Source organism: Akebia trifoliata, chromosome 4, assembly GCF_017979445.1.
Source record: "Akebia trifoliata isolate Shusen 1 chromosome 4, ASM1797944v1, whole genome shotgun sequence".
NCBI classification, from domain to species: Eukaryota; Viridiplantae; Streptophyta; class Magnoliopsida; order Ranunculales; family Lardizabalaceae; genus Akebia; species Akebia trifoliata.
In genome coordinates, this window is record NC_141378.1 from 43,906,474 (window position 1) to 43,923,751 (window position 17,278).

Sequence of the window (17,278 nt, forward strand, 5' to 3'; positions counted from 1 at the left end):
TGCCTGTCACGTCAGGTGAATTGATTGAGTTTGCCACGTGTCTAAATCAGATTATCACGACTCTTTCAATATTTTAACGATTTGAATGGTTTCGAAATGACTCGGACGAGTCGAGACAATAAGAGATAGAAGAAGAGACCAGAGAGACACAAATGGATGAAATCCGATGCGGCGAAGGGTAAAAGAGTAAAATCAGAGAGAAATATCCGTCAAATGATACGAGTCCGTCATTTTTAAAAGACCTGCGTCTCTTCTTATATAAGACCAATTGCTTTCTACATTGTTGCAAATTTTCCAAAGAAGTATACAGAGAGGGAGAGTGAGAGTGAGAGAGAAGAAGATGGAAGACCCTCTCGATGCTTTGAGATCTCTAATGGCGTCTCACAATCCGCCTCTCGATGCCCTAATTGTCCCATCTGAAGATTATCATCAGGTAACCTCTCTATCTCTCTAATATCAGATTTCACGATATCTTCATCTCTGTTAGGATTTCTCTTAGATTCGAACTTAATCGATCGTTCCATTATTCAAATCTGATCTTCAAACATCTAAAATCTTCAGTATTTCGATCGCTTCTGTGTTAAATCTCGGATCTTTCAAGCTAGTTTTCGCTAGAGTCATCATTGATTTAAGTTTTCGATCGATACCATCCAACTAAATTTCCTTTTTTTTTTTTTTTGTTTCGATATTAATTTACTTGGTGATATTATTTTATTTGTTTTACAGAGTGAATATGTGTCTGCGCGTGATAAAAGGCGTGAATTTGTTTCTGGATTCACTGGAAGTTCTGGTGAGTTTAATTCAACATTATTAACCCTTGTTGTTAAATTTGAAATTTTGATTTTTTTTTTCCCCAAGTTTTTTAATGAAATTTTCATGATCCCTCTTTTACTATAATTTGAAGCCATGTTGTGAATGATATAATCCTGTAATACTAGGCAAGTTGTTTTTTCAGTAATTGATGAGTGGAAAATGAAATAAGTGAACCAAAAAAAAAAAAAAAACAAATTCAGTCTATATAAGATGAGAGATTCCAGAAACTATGAGATTTTGAAACTAAGTTGCATAAAATTAAGCCCATATCTCCTTGGGATTGTATAATGCCATCACACTCCTGCTTGACATCTGTGGCGACCCATTTTGTGGCGGATTTCACTTTGATACCCTCTTTTTGGCCCCCAGGTCACCCCTTCCACCAATGCCGTTGGTGCCCACTATGTGTTAGCTTTCACTTTGATACCCTTTTTCCCGCAAGTCACTCCTTACGAGATTTGAACCTGAGACATGGTGTTGGCTTTAATACCAAATGATATGAACCCAACCAATACACCGAAAATACGTTAGTGTTAATGGTGCGGGATTGTAACAACTTGTTATGGGCCGAAGGTGATCAACAAATTCACTGTTTTTCTCCCTCGAGAGCTGCTTTTAACACCCCAACTTTTACTTATTACACACCGGTTTCTTAAATTATTTATCATGTCCCAATTAAATATTAAAACACACTCTTCAAAAATTACAAAGGTTTGGCTCAAATTATAATCTCAACATTACAAAACATTATAACACTCGTTTAAACAATTTCAGTAGTTGTTTACAATTATGTTAGGCTCATATAAAATCCTAAACCCATAAAATAAAAATCTAGCAAAAAAAAAAAAAAACAAGAGATTCTATTGGCACCCCAACTTTTTTACTCATTTTCGACCATTCACTTATTTTTAATTGGGGTGTGATGAGTAAAAGTTGGGGTGCCAATATCAGCTTTCTTTTTGGGTGTGCATGCATGTTAGGTTTAAATGATGAACATCCCTAGCTGGGAACTTTGCCCCGTACTTCCTCTCCATTTTCAAAAAATGCTTTTTAACCCACTTAGTTTCAGATTCTTGTTAGGCTATATGGGAAGTATTATACACGTGAAATCCTTGAATCTTTCTTGCAGGTTTGGCGCTTATAACAATGAATGACGCACGGCTGTGGACTGATGGCCGATACTACTTACAGGCAGCACAAGAGCTGAGTGACCGGTGGAAGCTCATGCGTATGGGAGAAGATCCATCTGTGGAGATATGGACAGCTGATGTGAGTCACCATCTCATCAAACTTCTTGCAAAATTTATTGTCAAGATGAATGGCTATGTAATTTCATACGTATTTTCTTGGAATTCAAAAATATTGATTTTTGAATTTGACTTTAAGATGCCTAAAACTCAAATGTATACTTCGTTGTTTTGTTTAGTTAAATATCATCATATATCCTAAATTCTGAAGTTGCTATATGATTTGTACTTTTTATTATTGAATGTCAATGCTAGTGGAACCTCGGCAAACATATCTACGATATTTGAAACGAGGGTGTGATATTTTCGGAGATATATATTAATCACAAAATTCAGTTATAATCTAATATGTATAAATATATGGGGAATGTTAACGTCCAATACTTCATGGGGACGTTGGCATTGTCCAACACTTCTTTTTTCAATAATACCCCTCCTCGTTTTGTCTTTTAATGAAAAAGACAATGGTGTATTGGTCTTTAACACAATAAATGCTATGAGCATTTAAGTATTTTGAATTAAATATCTTTTTTTTGTAGTAAATGTTTAGACAATCGATACCAACATAATAAATGCATTTATTAATGGCATAATAAATGTATTTATTGTGTAAAAGACTAACATGCCCTTGTCTTTTTCACTAAAAGACAAAACGAGGAGGGGTATTATTGAAAAAAAAAAAAGTGTTGGACAATGCTAAGCTCCCCATGAGGTTTTGGACGTTAGCGTTCCCCTATATATATTAATATTTAAAACATAAACAAACAAAAAAACCCACAAAACCTTCAATCTTTCCTGAGAAGTAAGATATCATCCAAGACTTTCCCAAGATGAAGATTTATGTGTATTTTGGGAATTCTATGTTTATGGATACCGATGTTGTTTTCAAATAGGAATATCCTAAACTGGCTTCCCACGACACTGGGCTCAACACTGTGCTGACGTGGCAGCGTGCACTTGACCATATATATTTTTCCTTGTATCTCAAGGAAAAAATCTATGGTTATGTGCACACTGCCTCGTCAGCACAGTGTTGAGTGCAGTGTAGTACAAAGTCAGTTTAGAATGACTCTTTCAAATATTATTGTTGTTTTACTTGTGGAGCTTAATTATCAATATCAAAAGTTCAAGTCCTGTGTGTTGTTTGTGATATTTTTTATTAGAATCTGCCGGATGGTGGTACTATTGGGGTCGATCTTTGGTGTGCTTCTATAGATACTGCACAAAGATGGGAGCATGCTTTTGTAAAAAAACAGCAAAAACTGATTCAGTCGACCACAAACTTGGTAGATGAAATTTGGAAAAACCGACCACCCCAAGAAATTAATCCGGTTGTTGTACAACCATTAGAATTTGCGGGTCGTGACGTTGCTGAAAAGTTGAAGGAACTGAGAGAAAAGCTAATCCAGGAGAAAGCTTGTGGCATCGTTTTTACTGCGCTTGATGAGGTGAGTCCATCTCATCACTTCCCTTACATTCTATACTTGGTTTCCCTTATTATATTGGGAATTGGGCCTGAAAGTATCTATGTCAATTGTTATCCATGCAGGTTGCTTGGTTGTATAACATACGGGGAAGTGATGTATCCTATTGTCCTGTTGTCCATGCATTTGCTATAGTAACTCCAGACTCTGCTTTCTTTTACGTGGACATCGGCAAAGTTTCTTCTGAGGTTAGTTTCTTGATACATTACTTGAATTTCATGACATTGCAAGCCTGGAATGCTGCAATAAGCTGAAGTATTGCACCATGGCTATGGGTTTTACATTCTAGCTTGCCTGCTAAAAAAAAACTAATCTTCTTACTGGCATCTCTATGTTGTATACAAATAGCACTTATTTGTAATTGCAAATCTCTCGAATGATGTCATATGAGACACTCTCCAAGTACTTTTCTTCTTTTTGGAAACCCAACTGATAGGATTTCTTGAATCTTCCTTGCAATATAGTTTCCCTTATTCAAATTCATAGAGATTTTGAGGCATCGAAGGAAATACGAACCTTCAGCTTTATTGGTGCCCCAATCCTAACGAGACTGCACAAAGCCAAATGACCCTACCTTCATTATTTAAAACACGCCACCAAATTCCCATAAATTTTGTTTCTATTCACTATTCAGCTTATCGTTTACTAGGTGGCATGTGCAAATGCACATGTATTGAAAGGGCCTATTTGTAATTTAAAATATTAATTAAAGGGTGGTTAAAAGGTTATATAGTAAAAACAAAATATTTTTTGTAATTTTGAAAACTAACCAATGTGATTTTAAGAGATGTGAGGTGCGATTGCAATTTTCTTGGTTTATGACCAAAATGACCCTAATTATATTAAGTTTAATAGTTACCGTGGGGACATTTTTGGAATCCAAAATTTGGTGTCGAATTACTTCTACTCTGCCTTCTCTCATTATAATAGTAAAGATGTGTTGCCCGAAGACAATATTTTATCTTAGTAGGCCTTACTATTTTGACTTATCTGAGTGATATTTTCCGTGCACAGGTACACACTTATTTGGAGGAGAATGGAATTGAAGTACGCGATTATGGTGCAGTGAACTCAGATGTGGTTTTGCTTGCATCTGGTCAGCTGAACTCTGTAATCAAAGGAACTCAAATTGAAGATTTGAAAGATGGGGGAATTAGGTCTATTGACACTGATGTGACAGAAAATGGAGAAAATGGGTCAAAAGAAAAGAATCATAACCTCATATGGGTTGACCCTGTTTCATGCTGCTATGCCTTGTATACGAAATTGAACTCTGGTTCAGTTCTCCTCAAGCAGTCACCTTTGGCTCTTGCAAAAGCTATCAAGGTAAATATCTGTAACTGCAAATGAGGTTTCATTATGAGTTATGACATCCAGAATATTCTATTATGTTTCATTATGAGTTCCAAAAACAATTGTCTTTGGAACTCTATTGTGTTTTGTCAACCCAAAAATGGAAAGAAGAAAAATAAAAAAAAACATCGCCTAGGCTTTCTTATATGAAGCTTCAATCCTGTAATACTTATTAAAAAAAAAACAATGTTTCCATACTATAATGATACTTTGCACTATAAATAAAACTTACCATCAAGGTCTGAGCCGGATATTTTTTGTCTGTGTGTGTGTGTAACTAAGCCTTCTTGTTAATATGGAGTGTTCTGTTTTTAAGATATTTTTTAGAGCTGCTATTGGCACACCGACTTTTCCTTGTTACACCCCAATTAAAGATTAAAACAAACTCTTCAAACATTACAAACGTTTTGTTAGCTCAAATTATAATCTCAACATTACAAAACATTATAAGACTCTTTCAAACAATTTCAGTAGTTGTGTACAATTATGATTAGGCTCTTTTAAAATCCTAAACCCAAAAATAGAAATCTAGCAAAAAAAAAAAAAAAGAGCTTCTATTATTCTCAACCATTCACTTATTTTCTTTATTTTTTAATTGGGGTGCCTATAGCATCTCTCTATGTTTTTAAAGCAATAAATCTTGATCAGTATTTTTCGTTCCTGTAATATTTCTTGGAGTTATGCCAATTGAAGATCCTGTCTGTTATGTGTTTAATCTTCTTAAATACCACATTCAAGGAATAGAGTGTGTTGACACTTCAAATCGTTACAATTTAATCGTCGATGAGACGTATAGAAAGAGTGTACTTCTTCGATGCATTTTATAAAAGAAAAAGAAAAAAAGAAAAACTGTTCTTTCGTTTCCACATTAGGTTATCACTAGATGTTTAACTGGGTTAGCAGTATAATGTGCTTTACTGTGCAAAGTGATGATTTTATTTATTTATTTATGATTATTATTATTATTTTCTTCTTCGATCAACCATTGTATGCACTTCCCATTTTATACGGATGAACACTATGGTTAGATTTTTACTCAAATTGTACATTTTTTTGTTGATTAGCATTATCCCCTCACAAATATTTTGTTATTGACTTATTGTTTCGCAATCCTAGAACCCTGTTGAGTTGGATGGTTTAAGAAATGCACATATTCGGGATGGTGCAGCCGTTGTGCAATATCTTGTATGGCTGGACAAGCAGGTAAGCTATTGTATCTTGTAAATAAATGCTTTGAATGTATCTTATTCTCGTTTGAAAACCAGTAAAAATCATATCTTAATGTTTCAGATCCTTATTTGTAATCTGTCTTTTATATACCATTCAATGAAGATTTGTTTGAACTTTGAATATGAGTCAGCGTGTCTCCCACAAGTGACATGAATATCCGACCCAGCCTTTTCGGATATCATCGTGTAAAGTTAACTGTTTGCCTCACTTCATCTCCCATCTTCGTGAGATATCTAAATGCCTGAACATACTGTCTTTATCCACTTTTCTAAGCTTTATGTGTCCCACTTATAAAATGGAAACCTATCCATGTACGGAAATTGGATATTCCGTGTCCTTTATTCTAAGACTTGTTAATTGTATTTTTTACATATATTTTTTGAATCCACCGGACATAAACTTCTGCAAATTTCCAGATGCAGGTGAGTTATGGGGCTTCTGGTTACTTCTTGGTGTCGGAAGGAACACATAAAAGAAAACATTCGTAAGCTTGTTTATCCCGTGATATATGTAGTACTTCAAATAAATAATTTCTATGTCGCTACTTTTGTCAAATGCTTTCGCATGTGGTAGTTTCAAAGTGAAAATCACATATGCTACAATGCATACCCCAACTTATACTATCTTCCAATATTCAATGTGTGCGATGAAATATTTTTCTGCATTTATTTTTTTTTCTTTTAGCATATGCGATGTGCGAAATCATATATGCGAAAATCATGTGCTGGTCGCATATTCTATTTAACAGCATTGTTTGTCGCATAATTAACATGAACAAAAGTATTTCAAAAAGTTATGTCCCTTAAAGTATGGAATAAACTGTATAGATGTGGTGGCATATCAGGTTTGTGGAGGTGGGGTTTCTGACACTTTTTACCCATGTGGCACTTGATTGATACAGGGGACAAATATCTATGATTCATTTATATTTATGTGCACATATATTTAAATGCTTGAAGCATTATATTTGTGCAAATGTTGTTGACATTTTTGTGTTGTTTGGGCCATTTGGAATTCATCTAGATTGGGTCTCCTCACAATGTGGGGTTGTTATTGTTGGTCAATGTTGTTATGACCTCCCCAGGTTATAGGGAATCCATGTTTCTCTTCCATGTACCTAATTTCTTGTGTTAGCCTATCTGTTTTTGTCCTTAGTCTTAGTTCCCTCTGCCAACACATAGGACGTTATTGATCTTACGCTTCTTAGTAATGGTTTCTTATAGTATGATGACCTAAGAGTTCTACTGTTTCACCTTTTTTTTTTTCCCTTCAGCCATTTGCTAAAATTTCTATTCACATTTGATACTGGGAAAATAAGATGAAACACTCACACATAAAAGAAAATAGAAAAAAGCTCACCACCCAAGATTAAACACCGAAGGGATACAGATTATCACTACCCAAAGGAGTCCAACGTGGGATATAGGGTTTAGGAACTCACCACTCTAAGGAACTGACCAAAGAGATACAGAGTTTAGAGAAAATCCTCTTTGAACTGAAATTGTATTCTCCAAAAACACACTCTGATCTGGACCTTAGAAGACTGGGGACTTATATGTACAAGCATAGGTAATTCCTAGGATACCAAACTTATATTTTCAAGATGATAAATTAATGAAAACTCATAACTAATTTGACTAAGAAGCAAATCACTCACAAGACTCATTGGACAACTCAAAAGATACCTAGGAATTGAAAGAAGCAAGAAAAGAGTACAACTAATCAAGTTTTGGGTATAACAGCCTAGCTGAACCTCATCTGGTAAATTGGCCATATCTCCCTCTAGAAAATTCCAAATTGAGCACCGCAAAATGCCTTAGCATCCTGACTCATAGAGCTTTCCAATGATGTATGGCTTGAACAATAATTCTATCCCAATTAATGCCAAATTTATTCCCAAAATACCCCAAAATAGGGTTCTGTTTTTCCTCTGTCATTCAAATAAATAATGTGAGTATTTGGAACTCCCTTTGCCTTTGACTCATAGCAAGTATTGGGACACTCCTGTGTCAATATTTCTATAAGGTTTCTGTCATTTTGACATCTCAAAGAAATTGAAAATATTTCTACACTATGAAACAAGTTCACTGAAATGGGTGATGTGAAAATTGGAAGTCATAGTTTCTCCCTTCTTGGAATGTCTCGGCCAAGAATGGAATGAAAAAACAAAAACAAAAAAATTGATCCCAAAACTTTCAATATTTCGGCTTTTTCTCGGTTGAGACAGTCTTGTTTCTTCTCTTGGTAAAGACAATGTCTTGAGATGAGATTTTAAACATTGGTCATGCTCATATGCAAGTCAATCACTTTTTCAAACAGGACCCGTTGCCAATGAACTAAAAAAAAATGGTGTTAGCTTTTAACAGTTGCACTAGGGTTTCTTCTTTGCTGCTGATTCCTTTCATTATGAAACACCGTCATAAGTGCTTTGTGATACATATGTTATTGATTCTAATGTTTATTATTATTATTATTATTTTTGTGAAAAATGGCAGGGAAACCTTAAAACTAACAGAGGTATCTGCAAGTGATAAGTTAGAAAGTTTCCGAGCATCAAAAGAGGTATGTGTTCTGTTATTTTTTTTACGTTCTATGTTGGCAAGACATTTGTAGAAACAACTTCTTGACATTTCTTAGGTATCTAAATCTACCGTGAAATCTGTTGATTTTAGTATTTCAACCATGTGAGGTTCCAGTTTTTTTCTTAGTGGGTTTTCAATATGAAATGGCCACCTTTTACTTACATTATCATGCAAATTGCAAATGTTTCTTCTATATGAAGTTTTTCGTCTCTTGGGATGTCAACTACTCACAAGTCCTTTGCTTCTATTTCACCATATTGTAATAAGAGGTTTTTTAACAGATAATTCAGCTACTGTTGATCCAAAATCCTTCCTCTCTCTATTTTTTTTTGGTTTTTTTGGTTTTTTGGGTGGGGAGGGGGGATCAGTTTATCCATGGTCGGGACTACAGCCAAATTTTATGATGTGCCTCTGTTCAAGAAATACATGCGGACCCTACATGGTTCACCTTTGAACAAAGTTTTAGTGATATTTTCTTTATTCTCTTTACTTTCATTTTAGTATTTGTTTCCTAATAGAAGTAGTTAGGTCTCATCTTGAATGGTACTTGTACCATAAAATGTGTAAAAGAGGAGACTGCAAATATTGGTATGGAATTTATTGCCTGAAGAACTTTGAAACCTTAGTTGATGGTGCTGATTCCATATTTCTGCCCGTAATGATGTAGATTCCACACTTAATTTTCTGTATTGTTATTTCCTTGCTTTTTTATATCATTTTTTCTTATATTAATCAAATTGATCGAGACAGAAGATCTATAGCTAGAATTGAATGGAGAAATAAGATTCATTTTTTAGTGAGATTTTCTTGATTTTGCTTGTGTTACCTACTGATACATACTTGTATAGTATAATATGTTTTTGCTGCCTGGTTTTCTGCAGCACTTTAGAGGACTAAGCTTTCCAACTATTTCATCGGTTGGACCAAATGCAGCAATTATCCATTATAAACCGGAATCAGAAACATGTTCTGAGCTTGATGCGGATAGCATCTATCTTTTTGATTCAGGAGCACAGGTTTGTATATAGCCATAAATTGTTTGCAATTTTCTCCGCAACTTGCTAACCTGAAAGTGAAACGGTTAATTTTACGTTACCATCTATTTTGTTTTGCTTTGTTTGTTTCTTGGCTAAATTGTTTGTATTGCTTTTGAAGTATCAAGATGGAACGACTGATATAACACGGACCGTTCACTTTGGCAAACCATCAGCACATGAGAAAGCTTGCTATACTGCGGTAGGTAGAAACTTTTATAGTTTCCAATTTGGTGAAGGTTTGGACTGTTGGTACCAGTATAATATTCAAAAACTCTCTTGCTCTTATTCTAAGACAAACTTTGTTTCATTTCTTTATTATATGTAGTCGTTCCACTTAATATTTTTTGCTCGAATTTACTTTCAGAATTACTGGTGTTACTGTCAGCCTGTGATTTTATGAACCTAGCTGGACAAATCATGTATACTTTTGCAGCGTACTGATGATAATTCTATGTGGACTTATGTACTAACCTTTAGTTCTTTTTTCCAATTAAAAAAAAATAAAATTAATAATAATAATCTGCTATGGCGGTTGATCTTATGTTAGGTGGATATATGAACAGCCATATAAAGCATGGAATTGCTTTGGTATTTTAATCGTGAGGTCCGGCTAGTTTTGCATATCCCATCCACAAAGTGCTATTTTTCCAATATTTAAGTGTTTCTGATCTTTGAAAAGTTTGCCTATTTTTTCATCACGTGCTTGCTATTACCTTTTTATTATGCTTGGAAAATCATTTTTGTTGTGGATCTTTTTTTCCTGTTAGCTTGCTTTTTGTTGGGCCTGACATTACTGAATTTAACTGATGGAGATATAGGTTCTCAAAGGCCATATTGCTTTGGACACTGTCAGATTTCCTAATGGGACAAACGGTATTTTTCAAATTCATTCATCAATGTCATCATGATTATACTTATTGTTATTCATCATCATCATTATCCCAATAATTTGGGGCCAGCTGATTGAATTGTCTTCCTTTGTTATCCATCTCAACATCCTCATCACTGCTATACTCATCCGTTAACAGTTGTTTCTTGATCACCTAACATTTAGCTCCATAAAGCTAGGCGGTCTTACTGCCATCAATAAATCATTCCGGTCAACTTGGTTAGGATGCGTCTGTCATATAGTACTCCAGAAGCACACCTCCACTTTAACCATCCATCTCTAATTCTATGGGCAACATCCTCAATCTCTCCATATATAGGATAGCAAATACACCATCGGGTGAGACATGTATGTAGAGCATAAAATTTTATGATCTCTCAAAAAAACAGAATTGAAAAAAGAGATTTTTTTCACCATTAGATTTAAATTTTAAATCTAGGAGTTCAATGAATGTCCATGTTTAAACTAAAGATTTGACACCAAAAAATGCTTTTTTGGTGGGGAATTTTTTTTTCAAGCCCAATCTAGACCACATACAAGAGGCTGAGTTGTCATTTGGACATATATATATGTGTGTGTGTGTAATAGAACCAGTGTAATAAAAATTATACTTACTGGTTATTCTGCATTATTTATTTCTTTTTTGTCGTGATCTCTTGGATCCCAACTTCCATCTTTTCTTCAATAAAATTTTGTTTATCTATAAAAAAATAAAAATAAAAAAAATCTTTTGTAGCCTTTTAAATTGAAATACTGTTTTTTCTCAGGACATACTCTTGATGTTATTGCTCGAGTTCCATTATGGATGGATGGTCTTGATTATCGACATGGTACGGGTCATGGGGTTGGATCTTATCTGAACGTTCACGAAGGTGTGCAGAATTCAATCTAAGAGTTCTTTTCCTTTGTTTTCAACTTGTATTATGTTTGCACTTATCTAATAAGTTCAATTTATTTTTTATTTTTATTTTTTGTGTTACAGGACCTCAATTAATTAGTTTCAGACCACGAAATGTGCCAATACAAGCTTCGATGACTGTAACAAATGGTTAGTATCATGCTTTATTTACTAGGATGTCTACAATCTTTGTACATTATTTCCTTTCAATTTCTAACTACCTGTTGGTAGTAAAGACTTGAAATTAATGCACGAATGCTTTCCTTTGAATTGCTTATTTGATTGACATAATTAATCTAAATTCTCGAGTTTGTATCAGTTGTGTTAGACAGTTGTTTACTCAATCTTTTCTGGCGTACACGCCTGAAATTGGTCAAATTTCTTAGGGTAAATTACACTTTCATCCCTTGTAGTTTGGCATAATTCTATGTCAACCCCCTAACGTTTTGACAATTGCACTTGCCTTTCTTATCCTTATCTTAGGGGCTCACTTACCCTCCCCCTCTTCCACCTACTTGCCATCAACTAAATGATTAAAAAATGATTTTAATTTTTGTAAAGACCATTTTACCCTTTTAAAATGATATTTTTATTGATAAAAAAAATATCCCGGTGAAAAAAATGTGTTTATGCTCTAGAGTGTGAGTGTGAACGCTCAGATGGGAGCAAATTTTAATTAAAAAGAATAAAAGGAAAGGGTAAAATAGTAAAATAACATCTGAATTTTAACACTGTCAATGGAAGGGGAGGTAAGTGATATTATCAAAATGTTAGGGGGTCAACATGGAAATATTCCAAACTACAAGGGGTTCAAAGTTGAATTTACCCAATTACTTATATTATTCATGTTTCAAGCACACATTTTAGTGGTACACGTTACCATTTCATTTTTTTATTTATAGGATTGGCATATATTAAATTGGTAGTTGTGAGTTTTCCCCTCATAGGAAACCTGCTAGTGATAATCAATTGGTGTAATTTATAGGAATTTTAAAGATCTATGGGAGGACAGTTGTTGGACTTTAGATTTCGTTTCTAGGTGTGTACTGGGCATCAGGTACCACTTTGTGTCGGTTTGGGCACATTGAAACTACATGTTCCACAATCATTATTGCTTGGTAACTGGGGTTCGATGATCATAAGCTGATGATACCTGTGGAGCCATTCTTCTTTAGAGTGAGCCAAGTATTTAAGAAAATGGAGAATCGATCAAATTCGATTCGGTTCTCGGTTCAAGTCTTGTATAGAACTGAACCCTCAATGACTAACTACTTTTTAGGAAATAAGACATAGATTAATGACTTTTTTTAATGATTTCTTTTTCTTGATGGATAGGTTAATGACTTATTAGATAAAATCTCATATTCATTTTTTTTCTGATATAAAAAATATGTAAGTTCCAAGTAAGTTTATAGGATATTGTCAATCCATAGAACCGAACCAAACTTAATTTGGTTTGATCTGGTTCGATTCCATGGGCAATTCGGTTCGGTTCTGGTTCTGGTACTTATTTAGTGGAACCAACCAATGTCAGTTTTGTTCCGATTTGGCACCAAACCGAATCAAGTTGCACCCCTAATGAATAGGTTCGACATGGAGGGATAAGAAATGTAATCATACTTGAAGTATAGGACAATGGATTAGGGGTCCCGTTCGGCACCCTAAGTTTTACCACACACTTTAACAAACGCGTTTTGTCCTACATGGGTTAGAAGTTTCGGAATGGGATGATTTTTGGTGAGGATGATCTCTATGGTGAGGAGATCATCCTTACCAAAAATCAGCTCATTCTAAAACTTCTAACCCCATCAAAAATAATTTACAAAAAATGGACGGTCCACGATTTTTCAACGTGTAAACATGGGGCTAAACATTTTGGAATGGGCTGATTTTTGGGGAGGATGATCTTCTAATCATAGAGATCATCCTCACCAAAAATCAGCTCATTCCAAAACTTCTAACCCATGTAGGACAAAAAACGTTTGTTAAAGTGTGTGGTAAAACTTAGGGTGCTGAACATTTCCCATGGATTAGAAGGTGATTAATGTTCTCCAACTTCTTTATACATTCTGACTTAGAAATGTGGTTGGAAGGTAGTTCTTCCCATGGTTAGATTGAGGTTTTAGTTACCCTCTTAGGGGATATATAGATATATTCCACTGCAACCCAAAGAGTCAGATCTTTCTGGACCAGGACAGAGCTACCCCAGCAACCAAACACCACTTGTGCATTTTAGTATAAAAATACAAAAGTGGAACTACAATACTGACAAATAAATATACAAATAAGATGCTCTAGTGGTGATAGAGTACCGGTTGGTAGAATTTTGGCAAGAATCAACTTTTCATTCATTGTTGCCATCCTTCATATGGAAATGAACACTAAATCTAACTTCAGTGGTAATTGATATTAAAATGCCGATAAGTTTAGCTTTATTTATTGCTGTATATGCTTGCCTTTTCAAGAATAATGGGAAATTTTGTGCCGGGCTTCTTGACAAATACTTTTTTGTGTGATTATTTTGTGATCGTGTTTTCCAGAACCTGGTTACTACGAAGATGGGAGCTTTGGTGTAAGATTGGAGAATGTGCTAATAGTCAAGGAGGCTAAAACAAAATTCAATTTTGGTGATAAGGGTTACTTGGGATTTGAGAATATAACATGGGTAAGATTGCATATTTTTATTTAATCTCATCTTCTTCTCTGACCCCGCTGTAGGTCCATACACACTTTCTTATGAATTATGACTGCAAAACCCATTTGAGAACTGGGTGTTGCCTTGGAAACATGGTTTTAAAACTCATTTTGACATCTCGTCATGGTTTTAAACGTCTTGTCTCCATGCCTGATACTGAGTTGACTTGGACATTACGTCTCGTCTCGTTTGGCATTGAGGCAATGGTTATTAACCATTTAAAAAATCTGATGAGGGAGATGAAGTTTTTCATTCAATTTGGATCCAAACCCTTTTTTCTTTGATTTCTCTGATTCACTTGGTTGAGAAGACCAAAAATTGATTTGGGGTGAAAATCATAGGGTTTCAATCATGAAAACTGGTAAAACTTGTTGGTCTCGGACGAGATTTTCTATATCTCGGTCGAGACCTATCGTTCGTCTCGCGAGATTCCGCAAAACTAAAAAACCTCGTCTGCCCATCTTGTCCATGCCTGATACCAAGACGACTTGGCCGATACGTCTGAGTCTCAGACAAGTTTTGAAATCATGTGGACAAGACTGATACGAGTTTTCCGATACGTTTGAGTCACCTCATTCATCCATGAGACAAATGAACCATGATTTTAAATCTCGTCCAATACATTTGACTTGTCTATCCGTTGGTGGACTCGGTCTCGGACGAGATTTAAAACCATACTTGGAAATGACCAAGAGATTTGGCAAGTCAACTTAACCAAGTTAACCGTACCAATGGTTTAGAGAATTAGGAAGATTTACCCATTTTGATAACTTGCCTAAATTTTGATTCAACTACTGCTCTCTAAATATTTGAAATTCTAAGGATCCTCACTGAGAATCTAGTTTTGTATCTAAAGGTTTTTTTATATTATTATTTTATGTGCAGGCACCTTACCAGAAGAAATTGATGGACTTGAGCTTGTTAGGACCTAATGAGATAGAATGGTTGAACACATATCATGCTAAATGTAGAGAAATGCTGGCACCATATTTAGAGGAATCCGAGATGGCATGGTTGAAGAAAGCGACTGAACCCATAAGTGTTAATTAGTATCAAGTCGACTCATATTATTTAAACTAAGAGAGAAAACTGTTTTTAACTATTTTGCAATTTTAATATTATGTTTGTAGCAGACAAGTCGACTCAACTCGATGGATGTTTGAGTCCAGTTTAAAAGCTATATGATTCTCATCAAATAAATTTTATGGTTGGTTTAATATTTCTTTGAAAGTTATAATTTACTAGGAGTGAATGAAACTATAAATCAAAATTTTACAAAACATTTGAAGTTCCTATGAGTCTTATAGGTTTGTTATTTGTGGTGATCCAATATGACATGATCCAATTTGATGAAATTATAACAATAAATAGAAAAGAGTCGTGATAATCTGACTGAGTGGTGTACTCAATCGATTATGGAAATTGTAGATACATGGTTCCCTCGAGATAAACATTTTTATGGGGGAATTGCACCGAGGTATCCCGATGAGATCAGATCTAGGGTTGATTTCTTAATCGAATGATCAAATCAATTATTGTCTCTCACTGATAAAATAATTTTTACAGATCTAAATCAAAATATCATGGAGTTAGAATACCCAATTGATGCCCTTTGAAGGGAGCCCATCAAATATTGGATGTTAGTGAAAATAATAAACTATATATTTTTAATAAAATTTAATGTCAACCCTGTTTCATTGATGTTAATTGAACTTTTTAAATTTGAGTAAGGTAGGGGTGGCAATGTGTTAGGTTGTGTCGAGATAAGGGTATTATGAAAATTTATTAAATCCAAATCCAACCCATCTAATAATTGTCTAAAAAATTTAAACCCAAACCCAACCCATTTATAAATAGGTATATGTAACCCAACTCATATAATCTATTTAATAAAATTTTAATCTTAATCAGAAAAAATAAGTTTCATTTTCACCATAAAAAATAAAATATCATTATTAAAAATAAAGTCACACAATCCTATATAAACTAGGTTTAATGGTGAAAAATAACTTAAAAAAAAAAAAAAATCAAAATTAATAGAATTTTATCCTTTTTAAAAACCATGCATGTGGCATTTGCTCATGTTTTCATATGCCATAAGGTGATGTGGTCAGAAATTTTTTCTTACCAACTTAGTAAGAAAAGTGTTTTTCATTATTATTATTATTATTATTGTCCAAATAAAGTGTATTTCATTATCACATGAGACATTCTAGCCTTATTTAGTAAGATCTTAAATCTTACTAAAGGTCATTTTTCCCACATGAATAAATAAAAAAATAGATAAATATATATATAAATAAATAACTTAATACGTAAATTGTATTTTATTTTCAAATTAAAAGCTTAACCATTAATTATGTAAAAACATATCTTAAAACACTCTCTATATTTTATAGAATTTGGAGAAAAAAAATATAATAAATTTTAATTTGAAAATTTTAACAAAAAAATGAATAATTTAAAAAACTCTAAAGTAAGTGTTGATATATTTAAAACTACACGTTAATGATAGGATAACTAAACTTGTCAAAACGGGTTAAAATGGTTGACGCCCGTAACCCTGACCCAACCCATTTAATAAACGTTTTAAATGTGTTGACACTGTTATGACCTAACTCTATCAATTTTGCGTCGTTTTCAAGTCGTGTTAAGATTGCCACCCTTAGAGTAAGGCTAGCTTGATTTCGTCACTAACTTCTTAAAAGGGGCTGTTGTGCCCACATGATAGTCAAATTAGACCATAGTCTTATGGATTCATGGCCTTGATCTAATTTAAAAGCAATAATTTTCTTTTAGTTTGATGATTCTTAGACTGTTATTTATTTATTTTTTATTGTTTATGGAAATTCTTAAATTTTGTGTTCAATATTCCCGTGTTCAGAAAGATTTTACAAGAGATCAATGACAATTCATGATTAATGGTTTGGGAATTAAAAGAATTAGAAATCAAAGAGATTAAGGATAAAAAAAACCCAGCTGATCAAGGTAAGAAAAAAGTGCAGAAGTGACAGAAGAATCATAATCCTCGTAATAAATCTGAAAATCTT

General features: G+C 34.0%; 1 protein-coding gene across 1 annotated transcript; it reads left to right on the forward strand.

The window, feature by feature from the left end:
- The first annotated feature begins 263 nt into the window (after window positions 1-263).
- APP1 (aminopeptidase P1) lies at window positions 264-15,445 on the forward strand. The gene is made up of 16 exons (XM_086441375.1): window positions 264-433; window positions 727-790; window positions 1,943-2,082; window positions 3,224-3,508; window positions 3,610-3,732; window positions 4,559-4,870; window positions 6,014-6,100; window positions 6,544-6,611; window positions 8,623-8,689; window positions 9,591-9,725; window positions 9,865-9,945; window positions 10,565-10,619; window positions 11,403-11,507; window positions 11,618-11,683; window positions 14,074-14,198; window positions 15,114-15,445. Exons 1-16 carry the CDS (start codon window positions 341-343, stop codon window positions 15,276-15,278), a joined length of 1,971 nt encoding a protein of 656 aa, XP_086297501.1. The 5' UTR covers window positions 264-340; the 3' UTR covers window positions 15,279-15,445.
- The last annotated feature ends 1,833 nt before the right edge of the window (window positions 15,446-17,278 follow it).

Coding starts and splice junctions, on each gene's coding strand:
- APP1 (XM_086441375.1), top strand. CDS start 341: ATGGAAGACCCTCTCGATGCTTTGAGATCTCTAATGGCGTCTCACAAT. Junction 2,083..3,223: donor TGGAGATATGGACAGCTGAT/GTGAGTCACCAT, acceptor ATTTTTTATTAG/AATCTGCCGGATGGTGGTAC. Junction 3,733..4,558: donor TCGGCAAAGTTTCTTCTGAG/GTTAGTTTCTTG, acceptor TTCCGTGCACAG/GTACACACTTATTTGGAGGA.